General features: G+C 37.0%; 1 protein-coding gene across 2 annotated transcripts; it reads left to right on the top strand.

Annotated features, from left to right (window-relative positions):
- Positions 1–289: 289 nt before the first annotated feature.
- Positions 290–12,952, top strand: pex1 (peroxisomal biogenesis factor 1). 2 transcript variants are annotated; one of them, XR_013190436.1, is made up of 25 exons: positions 290–545; positions 680–814; positions 1,333–1,416; positions 1,829–1,943; positions 2,035–2,720; positions 2,899–3,018; positions 3,099–3,222; positions 3,304–3,404; positions 3,482–3,573; positions 4,264–4,396; positions 5,336–5,432; positions 5,540–5,710; positions 5,798–5,952; positions 6,805–6,991; positions 7,068–7,228; positions 8,330–8,464; positions 8,550–8,614; positions 8,696–8,838; positions 9,956–10,059; positions 10,171–10,347; positions 10,885–11,115; positions 11,237–11,431; positions 12,265–12,395; positions 12,492–12,653; positions 12,684–12,807. XR_013190436.1 is itself a non-coding variant. In XM_077196191.1 (24 exons), exons 1-24 carry the CDS (start codon positions 438–440, stop codon positions 12,574–12,576), a joined length of 3,735 nt encoding a protein of 1,244 aa, XP_077052306.1. In that variant the 5' UTR covers positions 290–437; the 3' UTR covers positions 12,577–12,952. The 2 variants fall into 2 exon arrangements, 1 of the variants encoding a protein (XP_077052306.1); XM_077196191.1 differs by having other exon boundaries at positions 12,492–12,952.
- The last annotated feature ends 272 nt before the right edge of the window (positions 12,953–13,224 follow it).

Genomic DNA, 13,224 nt, shown 5'->3' with positions numbered 1-13,224 from the left:
AGTACCTTAAAAATAGTGTTTTATTTTGATCCTAATTATTTATTCATCGCAATATCTGGGTAACAATGCAATTATTTTTAAATCAATGTCCAGCTGCAAGAGTGTCGACGCTTCTTTATCAATAAAGTCACTTATAAAAATAGATAGCTGTAGGTTGCGTTTTTTCGGGGATTATTTTCAGAATAATTTTTTATGTGGTAAATCGCTTTAATCAGTCTCTTCCCAGTGAAATCTGGCAACACTGCTAGACCCAGCTAATCGAAACTGTTCGTTCAAACGACGCTTTTACGACTGATCGACACACTCCGTGGGCTTTTAATGTCTGAAATGCGAATTCATGCTGACAGTTCTAGCATGCAGACTTCAATACCACAGATTAATTTCAATAAGGTATAATTTTGTAGTTGGAGCGATCGGTTTCTGCAGCCTTGCAGGCAATGTTGGGAAGCCAAGGGATTCAACCTGTCACTCTGGTCTTCAATAACTCCAAGAACTGCTTTCTTCAGCTGTCATCAAACTTCGCCACTCATCTCTGTCTTCATGAGGTTTGTGTCTAGCTAGCTGCTTTATAATAATATACATGCTATTTACTACTCCGCCACTGTACTGTATGTTTACCTTCCATCATATGTAAAGTTCTGAATGTTTTGAGAGTCATGTATTATTAATGTGATGTCAGAACCAGATCCTGGAGCTGTCATGGGGTGTTTCTGCACCCGTGTTCCTCAGCTGGATCAGGTCTTCAGGTCCAGAGGACAGAGTTGAGATCAGCAGACAGCTGGGAGAGAAACTTGGGCTCAAGGAGGGAGAACAGGTTTGCCACTGGTTAAGATGTGTTGCATATTACTGTGAAGTTATTTGATGGAACATAGCTGTAGATAAGTTGTTTCAAGGGATCGGGCACACAAGTGGGCCTCAAAAGGATTTAAAATAAGACAAAACAAGAATTAAAATAAAGCAACTAAAATTGAAGATATTTCATATTCTATTTCAGTTTTGTATGGAAAAAACCTGGATATATGCCTTATTTTAAAAGTGTTATTTCCAGACTGGGAAAAGTCATGTTAAATAACTCCATGGGCATTTTTTATATATTTTATGAATATACATTTTTCTACATATGCCAAGCCCTAAATAATTTTAACAGGTATACATTTTGAGTAAAAATATCATTATAAATGCTGCTTATCCTTAATCCTCATCAATTAAAATGAACAACTGGAAAAGTCATGAGGCCTTTGAATATTGCTGTGGACAATGAGGGGCCTTGGAGTCAAAAAGGTTGAGCAGCACTGATGTAGATACATGTAACATGGTTGTGATGTGTTTTAGGGGTATCTGCGGCCATGTCATCAGGTGCAGTCAGTGCAGCAGGTTTTCGTAGAGCCTCTGTCTCCAGATGACTGGGAGATCCTGGTGAGGGCACAGTGGCATCATTTATCTTTGTCTTCAGTCCCAAGGAGATGTTTAGTTGATACATGGTGGTATATGCCCATTATAATGCATATAAATCAAAATCACACATCTTTCAAAGCCTACTTGAACTCTAAATGGACCCAATTTTCTTTCATGATACACATTACTGGTCTAATTTTGCACGATTCATCAGTGCGTATCATTCTAAAAGAACAACAAAGTTAAACCTTCACAATTCACTGCAAACATTCGCATTGGCTCAGTTTTGATATGAAACACTCACATTTCATGACCCAGTAAATAAAATGTATTCTCACTGAACACCTTTTTTACTTTATACAAATACATTAGATCAAGTAAAATGGGTTGTGAATGCCTTTTCAATCGAAAATTTGATTGAACTTTGTTCCAGGAGCTGCACAGCATTGTTCTGGAACAGCGACTCCTGGATCAGATCCGAGTGGTCTTCAGTGACGGTGTGTTCCCTGTATGGGTGGACCAGCACACTGTCATCTATATCAGGATAGGTCAGTCTGCCCTATTTTAAAGGTCTGTCATATTGAAGTTGTCATTGGGTATGAACAGATTCTTGTACACTAATGATTCTTATATTTTTAGCATCCCTATCTCCATCTGTTCCTTACGGCCGACTGGAGCAGTTCACTGAGCTCGTTGTCTCTCCAAAACTACATCCAGGAAATGAACAACTCCACCAAACTCGATCAGGGGAGCCAAGGCAACATCTACAACACCAGAATGTTGATGTCACGTCTTCCTCCAGCTCAACCGTCCATCGGGAACCCCTCAGTGATCATCTGGAGAGTCAGAATGAAGGCCATTGGGGAGGTATAGCTGATCTGAAAAGCTTGTTTAGATACTTGTTTACAAGAGGATTTGAGCCTGCAAAGGAGAATATCACAGTTCCCACAATTCCCACCATCCTGAATGACTGTATCCTCAGAACATGTGGAACTCCTCCTAGCTCTGTCAGCCATTTAGGCTCTTGTCATGGAGATGTCCATATACTGCCATGGAACCTGCAAGAACAAGATAACTGGAATCCAGGGCAGTCTGCCTTAACATACGGTAGACTTTCAAAGATACTTTCTCCTAAAGAACTCAGGGAGAAAGTCAAGCAGGCCATGGAGAAGAAGAAAATCAGAGATGGACCTCACAAAGGGAACGATGCAGAGGAATGTAAGGAGAACACTGTTGTGGTCAGGATGCTTTGTCACAATATGAAAAGGCTGCAGGAAGACCAGAAATTCCATAAATGTGAAGAAATTTACTCTGGGAAGGTTTGGGTAAGTAATTACAGTTTCAGTTCCGTTATAAAGTTTCATAGAAATATTCTTTATATTGTATCCAACCAATACAAACACATGAAAAAAAAAAAAACGAATATAGGCTTATAACCGATATAGTACAGATTTATTGTGCATCCCTTAGTTAAATCTTGTTAATTTTTTGTTGTTGTTGTAGATCCCAAAGGTGCTGCAAAGGCATTTGAAGATTGAACCTCACTCGGCGGTGAGGATTCAGCCTTTAAAATCATTGCCAAGAGTAGCAGAAGCAGTCATGGTTCGACCATTACTACCGTTGGTAAGATTTTCTTGCAGTGCTTAATACTGTCAGCTAATGAAAATATTGTATTGTTAAGTTATTCCCTTTTTTTTCTGCAGGCAGAAAGTGAAAAAGAAGAAGATATTCAGTCTGCATTCCTCAACTGGCTGCATGCTCAGAGCCATCAACCTTTGACCTGTCTGACCGGACGCACTAATGTCATTCTCTTACCCTGTGCTGAAGGTGTGAGGAAGAACCATACAAATGTATGTTTTCAATCATTTTACAATTATCACAGACTATTCTGTTTTTTTCTCTTCTCAGGAAAAGAAGAGTTTGTCTTGACTGTGCTAAAACCAGAGCAACAGCAAGATGATGAGATGTTCTTTCTATCATCCAGTTTACTAAAGAAAACAGACGTGCAGGTATAAAGACATATCGTTTTTGGAAATTAATTTTCCTTCTCATGCATGCTTAACAAACCAGCTCAATCTCTGTTTAGATTTTCAGAGAGCCACAATATTCTGACCACAGTGGCGCTGATGATGATAATGAAGATCTGTATCTTGGCTTTCCCTCCCTCAGCTCTCTCGGGTATGCTCGTATTCTTTTTAAAAAGAGAAAATACCAATTAGAGCTGCACGATTATTCGCTAAAAGATCACGATTCAAACACCCATGCAATCTTATTTCTAAATGACAACAATTCTCCTACGTCTATTAATCCTTTGACAAAATCACACCAGAATATTCAGATCTCCGTTGCCACTAACCCAGAGAAAGCATAGGTACAGTATGAAGTAGCTTCACATATAGTCTTTTCAACCAAACAGTATCATATTTCTGTGTTACAAATTATTGCAGAAGTACTGGGATAAAAGTTTATAGTTCGGATATAAACACTAAAGTCTATGGTAGACAAAATAGAGCTCATTCAAAAACACTGATTCAACCAGTCATGGAACAAGTGAACTCTTTATGAGTGAGTCATTGAATCATTCATTCAATTCTGATTAAATTTTTTTAAATTGACTGCAGCAATTTACATTTTTTCAGAACCTCTAGTAAATTACGTGTTATTTTGTTTAAGTGTCTGTTCAGAATTGTGGGAGAATCGCAATCTCTATTTGAAACAAACAAAAAAAGTGTTGTTCTCAACTTATCCAGAATCGTGCGGCTGTAATATCAATGTATTTTTTAATCTCCATTGCAAACAGACTTTACTTTCTGTTGAGTCAGTGTAGTTTTTCTTTATTGAATGTGATTGTTGAATCTGTTTGCTCAGTGGGGTAGAGGACATCAGCAGGTCTGCTTTCGAGCACATCTCGCATGCTCTAATGGGAGGTTCTCTGACGCGTGAGCTGGTCTCTACAGGACGTGGACTGATGAGTGGAGCTCTGCTCATCACAGGTGCAAAGGTAACCTTCACACTTATGCTTTGGCCCTTTCAAAGTACGATGTGGGAAATTTGTACTTAATATTATGCAAGTAATTATTTATGCAGGTATACGATTATCAACCGAGAATATTAATTTAAATCATTCCGGTCAGGTTTCCTACCGTTTAAAAGTTTGCGGTCTGTAATATTTTTTAATGTTTTTAAAATAAGTGTCTTATGCTCAACAAGGCTGCATTTATTTGATAGAAGATACAGTAAAAACAGTAATGTTGTGAAGCATAACTAAAATAAATATGAAAATAACTGTTTTCTATGTTAATATATTTTAAAATGTTATTTATTTCTATGAGGGCAAATCAGAATTTTCAGCATTATTACTCCAGTCTTACACAAGTGTCACATGATCCTTCAGAAATCATTCTAATATGCTGATTTGCTGCTCTAATAACATTTCTGATTATTATCAACATTGAAAACAGTTGCTGTTTAATATTTTTGTGGAAATGTGATGATTTTTTTTCAGGATTCTTTGATGAATATTTTAAAAGAACAGTATTTATTTCAAATAGAGATATTTTGTAACATACTTAAATGTACTGTATCTACTGTAATTTGTATTTACAATTTAATGCATCCTTACTGAATAAAAGTATTAATGTCTTTAAAAATATATACTGACTTGGTAGTGTAATGGTAGTGTACATTTGCATTAGAATTCAGGGTTAAACATCTCTGCATGTTGTTAGTCTGACTTCAGGTGACATTCTAAGTATGAAGTTTGAAATTATACATTGTTGAATGGATAAATGTAGCAATCGCGCCCATGCTCTTGAGGATTTTACACTGATGTCAAATTTTGTGACTTTTCGGAAATCCAGATAACAATCAAGGATATGTGTTGACTTATATGGTAAAAAAAAAGGGATGAATGGGATCAATTTCTTGCTTCTGTCCACAGGGCAGTGGAAAATCTTCTCTATCGAAAGCACTGTGTCGAAAGGCCAGTGAAGAGCTGGACGTCCACATTCAAGTTGTGGACTGCAAAACACTAAAAGGTAGGCAAGAATATTAGACTGACCTGTTTTGATGTGGATTCCCCAATTTACTTACATTTTTGTCTTTTATCAATAATATTTTTCTATATTATGAATGAATTTGTTAGGTAAGAGAGCAGACAAAACCAGACAGAGATTGGAAGAGGTTTTCGAGCAGGCAGTTTGGAGACAACCTTCAGTGGTCCTGCTGGATGACTTGGATCACGTGACCGGTGCTGCGACCTCACCTGAGCACGAGCATGGGCCAGAGGCCGTACTGCGGCAGCACATAGCACAGAGTAAGACATAACAGACGTGCCTGGCTCTACATGAATCTCTGTGAGGAATCATCTGATGGATGTCTTTACTTTGCGTGTTCTCCTCAGGTCTGAGGGATTTGGTGGATGAGATGGTGGTACGATCCAGTCTCATAGCTCTGATAGTCACAGCACATAGTGAACATTCCCTTCATCAGACTCTGACTGCGGTGCAGGGTTCACACTTCTTCCAAAGCTTCTGCAAGATCCAAACACCAGATCAGGTGGGTTCATGAAACTGCAGTCTAGGACTACATGATTTGGGTAAAAGATCAAAGGAAAAATTGCAATTGTGATTTAAAAAGTTCCAGGGTTACGGTGCCAGGGCTACACAATTTGGCCTAACATTTTGTGATTATGTATCAGTATGACTATAGTAATTATAAATATGATCATTATATTCAACAACCACAATAATAATAATAACAAAAAATGTAAACTTTAAAATGATAATACTTATATTTATGACTGTCTTCATTTCTTGATTTTTTTTATACTTAGCCATATCAAGATTTCAGTTTTATTTAAATTAATCACGCAGCCCTACCGCAATATAACAAAAACATTTGGACTTCAAAGTGGCACTTTTAGATGAGAAAGTCACTGAATTTGCTAAAGTTTGTGATGCTCCTGTTATTGAATCCCTGCCAGAACAAGCTGCAGTGTTGACAAGTCTTTATACCTATAGTAAAAAGTCTGACTACTCAAGACTACCCTAGTGAAAAGAAAGTATACTACAAACCATTATCATATTTACTGACATATCGCTTTAGATTTACTGATATAAATATTATAATTAAACTTTATTGTGAGAACTTCTTTATTGCACAATGCAATTTTTTAATATTAAGCCTAAAATGTGTTTTAATATCACTATTAGTAAGGATAGTATGATGTCTGTATAATATCAGTCTTTAAATGCAAGATGTTTTTACCGTACTATACTTGCAATAATTCCACTTTAGCAGAATCAAATATACTTAAGTATATCTTTAGTTGAATTTCAGTTTTATTTTAGTTTTATTCCTTTTTTAAAGTAAAGAAAATTACTGTAAAATGATGTTTTCTCTTTGTAGGCTCAAAGGGTTGAGATTCTGAGGTCTTTGACAGTCAAAAAGAACTTCCTGGACTGTCAAACTACTCTTGAACTGGACAGTGTTGCCAAAGAAACAGAGGGCTTCATGCCACGAGACCTGAACCTGCTGCTCGAGAGGGCCATCCATGCCAACACTCTACACAGTAGAAATAATGGCAACTTTGAAGGCCAGTGCTATATCTAATTTCATATCTTTCTGTGATTCAGCTGTTTTTCTGAAATCTAAGTTTTCTGGTTCTACAGATTTGAGCTATAAGGACTTCAGACAGGCCCTTCAGGGCTTCACCCCACCCTCCCTCTGGGGGGCTCAGCTGCAGGCTCCCACCGGGGCCGGCATGGAGCGTATTGGGGGACTTCATCACGCGCGTCAGCTCCTGATGGACATCATACTGCTGCCAGCTAAGGTATGGTAGCTGTTGTGCACAAAATGACCATTACAGTGTAAGAATCAAAATACAAAAAAATATGGGCACATCTAAAACCCAAATTGGGCTCAGGTGCTGTACAAAAAGATAACGATAAACAAACAAATTAAAAATAACTGAAATTACAGCTCAATTGTAGCTTGTGCCTGATGAAGACCTTACTGGTCGAAACGTTGCGCTGTTTATAAATACATTTTTGGGGTTTAATTTCAGTGTGTGGACATAATTTTTTTGTTGATTTCAGTGTAAGACCAGCTTTTCTAAATAAAAAAATCCAGTTCATGTGCAAGAAAATTTGGCGAATCAACTAGACTGGTTACAAATCTGTGTTAAAGAGTATGTTAAAAAGTGCCTAACTGTTTGAATTGACTAACATTTTTTTGTGGAATTGATTTAAATATTTTTATGAAAAAACATTTTGAGTTTTGCTCTGCTGTAGAGTATTTTTTTGTGAGTCAAAAAGTCAGGATGATAATACTGGTCCATCTGTTCTCAAGTCAGTGTCATTATCATTAACTAATACTAAAACCATAAAAAACTAAATAAACGCTAACTGAAATATAAAATGTTTTTAAATAACTAGATGCCAAGGAAATGTTTCTCTTTTTCATTTAGTTTTACTTCAAACACTAAAATAACAATCTTAATAAACTTAAAATGAATAAATTAAAATGAATAAAAGCTATATAGACACATTTTTAAAAAATGAATAAAAATGACAAAAACACAACAAAGTTACTAAAAGTTTAACAAAAATTTAAGTTAAAACAAAAAATCTAAAATGAAGAAAAACTGAAACAATATATCAATAATACTAAAATAACACATATTTTTCATATTTTTAATGTCATATTTTTAATGTTATTCGAGACACCAAGTATAACTGTTTAAATCTACTAATTCAAAATATTATCATCAATGTCTATAAATTGATTTGTGCAACAGAAACCATTTACCAGTGATCATAAGGACTGAGACAGACATAGAGTTCCCTCGTTCTTTTTAACCAAAGAATTTCCATTATATATCCCTATTCATGTGTGGTTGAAGTAATAGTCTGATGTGTCATGCTGTGTCCAGTACCCACTGCTCTTCTCCAGTCTTCCCATGCGTCAGTGCTCTGGTGTGCTGCTCTTTGGCGCTCCTGGTACAGGCAAGACTTTACTAGCTGGAGCTGTGGCCAAAGAGAGCGGCATGAACTTCATCAGCATCAAGGTAAGGGAAATTGTACAGTATGTGTATATATTGACATCAAATTTGATTGTCCTGATGTATTGTGATGTCCTATGTGTTTCTCCAGGGTCCCGAACTCCTCAGCAAGTATATTGGTGCCAGCGAGCAGGCAGTTAGAGATGTGTTTCAGAGGTCTGTCTAAATGCTCTTCTATATGAAATATAGTAGCAGTTTACTGAAGTCATCACCAAATGTGTGCCTGTGTTGCTGCAGGGCTCAACAAGCTAAGCCGTGCATACTGTTCTTTGATGAGTTTGACTCTCTGGCCCCTCGAAGAGGCCATGACAACACAGGGGTCACTGACCGTGTGGTTAATCAGCTACTTACTCAGCTGGATGGAGTGGAAGGACTGACAGGTACATCAGGATTGAAGATCAAATGCTTACACTTTTACCTGGGTTCAACATGAGGTTGTTTCGTTTTGACCAGCTTCATGGTCTCAGTTTGTTGATCTGTGAGTAAGTGGGTAGTTGACAAATAAAAGGTCCATGGCCTTTTTTTTTTTTCAATTCAAAAGCAGATTTTAGGTTATGGTTTATATTTACACTACCGTTCAAAAGTGTGTGCTTGGTAAGATTATCTTTTTGAAAGAATTTAAGGCTGCATTTATTTAGTCAAAATTAACAGTAAAAACAGTCATATTGTAAAATGTTTTAGAACATAAATTAAAAATGTTCTATTTTAATATTGTTTAAAATGTAATGTAATCATGTGATGGCAAAGCTGAATTTTCAGCATCATTACTCCAGTCTTCAGTGCCACATGATCCTTCAGAAATCATTCTAATATGCTGATTTGGTACTCAAAGTTAAAACAGTGCTGCTTAATATTTTTGCTGCTTAATATTTTTTTCAGCACTCTGAAATTTAATGCATCCTTGCTGAATAAAATCATTCATTTCATTTTTTCTTTTTTTTCTACGTCATACTGACCCCAAACGTTTGATTGGTAGTGTATGTATGTGGTTAGGGTTAGTCACCAAGTTTTTCAACATTTTAAATCAATCTTTTGCTCCGTAGTCTTGTAGTGTGACAAATAAAATTTTAAAAACATAAAAGGTATTCTAATAAAAACTATATAATTATATTACAACTGGGAAAAAAATATCGCATACAGAAGCACACCACCATCACACTGTTGAAACTGCTTGAAATTGTATGTCAACTACCCTGTGCCTCATGTTAGCATGTAGTGTTCATTTGAGGACACTTGTGCAAAGTTTCAGTTTCATGCTTTTAATTCTGCTGTGGTTATTGCTTACATCATCAAAATCAGTAGATTAACTTAGAGAAGTTATTTTGCTACCATCTAATTCTAAATTTAAAAAACAATTTGTTTTGCCACAAAAACACCAAGACTGAGACTGTAGAGCAAAGCCAATTATGTGACTTGAGAATTATTATAATTTTTTTGATATTTGGAAGATTGCATTTTGTATTTGTGAGATCTCTGCATAGTTTTTTTTATTTCCAGGGGTGTATGTGTTGGCTGCCACCAGTCGTCCTGATCTGATTGATCCTGCTCTCTTGAGACCTGGGCGACTGGACAAGTCTCTCTATTGTCCTCCTCCTGATCGGGTCAGCATGTTGTCTGGCGCACGTCGCTTTTACACCTAAAGATAATTTTACATAATCTTTACACCTAAAAGATCTTCACTATTAATTCACTGATACATATCTGTCCTTCAGGAGGCACGGCTGGAGATCCTGAGGGCTTTAACTCATTCTGTGCCACTGGCTGCAGATGTAGACTTGGAGCAGATTGCTGTTGCAACAGAGCTGTTCACTGGAGCCGACCTGAAGGCTCTTCTCTATAACGCTCAGCTAGAGGCCATCCATAGCAGCCTGGGGCCCAACCTTCTGCATGTGTGTTACACACAAACTCAAACATTCACCCATACATATATCACTCTAATCACATGATCAGTGGTTGACCTACATGGGTTTTTCAGTGGCTGATGCCCATTTCTAAAGACCAGTGGCCAATGGTCAACATATACACTAATGTTCAAAATATTCGGGTCGGTAAGATTTTGAAATGTTTTTGAAGACTCTTGCTTACCAAGTCTACATTTATTTGATCAAAAATACAGTCAAAGCTGTAATATTGCGGAATATTATTACAAATTACAGTTAAAATAACGGTTTTCTATTTCAATATATTTTAAAATGTAATTTATTTCTGTGATAGTTGAAATACTAGTTGTGTATATACATGTGTCATATACAATCAAGACATGTACAAAAAATTCACTCAAGATAATCTCAAAATGGTCAGTAACTGGCCTTGTCGATATTTCGGTCTACAACTACACTAGATTTAGAAATCATATAAAAAGTAGTCAGTACATCAGTGCTAAATTTACAGCTTGTGTGTGAATCAGACTCTCTGCTGTTTTATAGGATCTGGGCTCAGGGTCAGACAGTGATGTCAGCCTCTCGTCCCTGATCTTCCTGAACCATAGCAGCGGGTCAGATGACTCAGCTGGAGAGGGGGACGCAGGGCTGGAGCACTCTATGGTTCTGCTGGACCCCAGTGAACTCCCACCTGAGGACCCACGTCACAACATCTGGCGCCTTTACTTTGGCAGCTCCTTTGAGTCTGAACTGGATAACCAATCTCTATCTGAATCGGTGAGACTCTAAATTTACAAATGTTATATTTAAAACTAATTGATTATATGTCATTCCAACTACTATGATAATGTAATACTTTTGAGCTTCTTATGAGACTCACATTCTGTTCTGCTCCCAGAATTCTCAGTACCTGTCTGGAGCCAATTCGACTGCCCCCGACCTGACAGGGGCATCAATGAGGGATCCAAGCTCCTGTCATGCCTCCCTTTTTATGTCCTGTCTGCAAGAGGGCTTTCAGGAACTGACCCATGAGCAGTCAGAACGCCTCCGAGCAGAAGTCAGCACCGTTAAGAACAGTTACCGCAAAAACACGGTCAGTTGCCTTCCTCGTACATCATCCATCTAGGGATGATGGATGGATGGGTATAAAAAACTAGATCTAGCTCTAAACTAGATATTCAAATTGATGGATGGATGGATCAATCCATCCATCAATTTCCTGTCTTTTTGTTTTTATATCCAAAATTGATCAGTGGTTGACCTACATGGGTTACATCTTTTTGTTTTTATACCCATCCATCCATAATCCATTTATCCATTCATTCTATCTAGTTGTCCCATTCATTCCTCCATCCATTCATTCATCTAATTCATTTCCCCTACATTCATCCATTATCTAATTTTCCCATCCATCCATTCAGTGAGTTTTCCCATGATCCCATCCATTTGCTACAGTATATCCCTCTAGTTTTCCAATTCATCCATCCATCCATTTATGATTCTATCTATATAGTTTTCCCATCCATCAATTTATGATTATATCTATGTAGTTTTCCCATCCATCCATCCATGATTCTATCTATAGTTTTCCCATCCATCATTCTATCCATCTAGTTTTTTATCCATCCATTTTCCTATCCATTGCTATCCCTCTAGTTTTCCATCCATCCTATATAGTTTTCCCATCCATCCATACATGATTCTATCTATATAGTTTTCCCATCCATCATCCATCTGTCCATTTATGATTCTATCTATATAGTTTTCCCATCCATCCATCTTTCCATTTATGATTCTACCTGTATAGATTTCCTGTCCATCCATCATTCTGTCTATATAGTTTTCCCATCCATCCATAGACTGAAGACAGTGTTAGAGTGTGTAGCTGCTCAGTAGATGAGATCTGCTGCTCTTTTGTGTTCATAGGATGAATCCTCTCTGGTGCAGACTGGCCCCAGTAAGCCTGGCTCTCTCATATGCCAAACTCACCTGACCACAGCTTTGGCTAACACTAGAGCATCTGTCAGCAGAGAAGACTGGAGGAGATACACTGAACTGTGAGTGCACTGTTTTTACACATTTCAATTACACAATTCACACCACTGCATTGCTGAATCACTTATTTGTGTTGGATTTCTCCTTCCATTATGCAGATATGAGTCTTTTGGAGCCTCCAAGGAAAGCAAGTCTCAGAGAACTGCTTCATTAAAAGCAGGTCAGCGGGTGACCTTGGCTTAATGAGAGCCTTGCATAAATTAATACAGCTCAGGGCATTAGAAGGTGAATTTTTGTGTGATACGATCGACTCGGTTTGTATCACACATTCTGGGCTTTTCTACTTTTCTCCTCAAGAGCAAATGCATACTTTCAATGTTTTAATGTTAATTAAAGGGATGCATCAAAAACGTGACTTGATTTCAGTAGCACTGAACAAAATATTTAAAAATTAATTTTGAAGTTTATCAAGTGATGTGTTTGCTAAATTTGCTTAGCTGTGTTTGCTAAATTTGCTTAGCTGCTGTAGGCAATATAATGTAAAGAAAACGAATGTGTGTATATATACATAAAATATGTAATTAATTAACTTTTTATTAAATGACAATTCTTCTTGGAATTATTTCTTCATTATGGAATTATTTCTTCAGTGCCTCAGATACATTGCGCATGCCTCAGTATAACTGAAAATGGTGTATATTGAAAAAAGAGAATACCAATAGATAGTAAAGAATTAATTTGAATGGTAGTTAGTGTTTTTATTTTTATGTGACAATGTTGTTGCTGTTTCTATAGCATCAATTTCAAGGGATACTTACCATAACCAGTTGGTGGCAGTGTATTCCTACTATCCGAAAGCCAATTGGTGTGTTAAAAAAAGTCCTGGATGGA

Source organism: Siphateles boraxobius, unplaced genomic scaffold (assembly GCF_051911475.1).
Source record: "Siphateles boraxobius isolate OS27281-9 unplaced genomic scaffold, OSU_SipBor_1 35, whole genome shotgun sequence".
Lineage (NCBI taxonomy): Eukaryota > Metazoa > Chordata > Actinopteri > Cypriniformes > Leuciscidae > Siphateles > Siphateles boraxobius.
This window is presented reverse-complemented; position numbering and strand designations above follow the sequence as displayed.

Bases quoted from the DNA above. Each gene is read 5' to 3' on its own strand.
- pex1 (XM_077196191.1), top strand. From the start codon at position 438: ATGTTGGGAAGCCAAGGGATTCAACCTGTCACTCTGGTCTTCAATAAC. The intron at 3,405-3,481 runs GTATAAAGACAT...ATCTCTGTTTAG, and splicing joins TAAAGAAAACAGACGTGCAG to ATTTTCAGAGAGCCACAATA. The intron at 3,574-4,263 runs GTATGCTCGTAT...CTGTTTGCTCAG, and splicing joins CCCTCCCTCAGCTCTCTCGG to TGGGGTAGAGGACATCAGCA.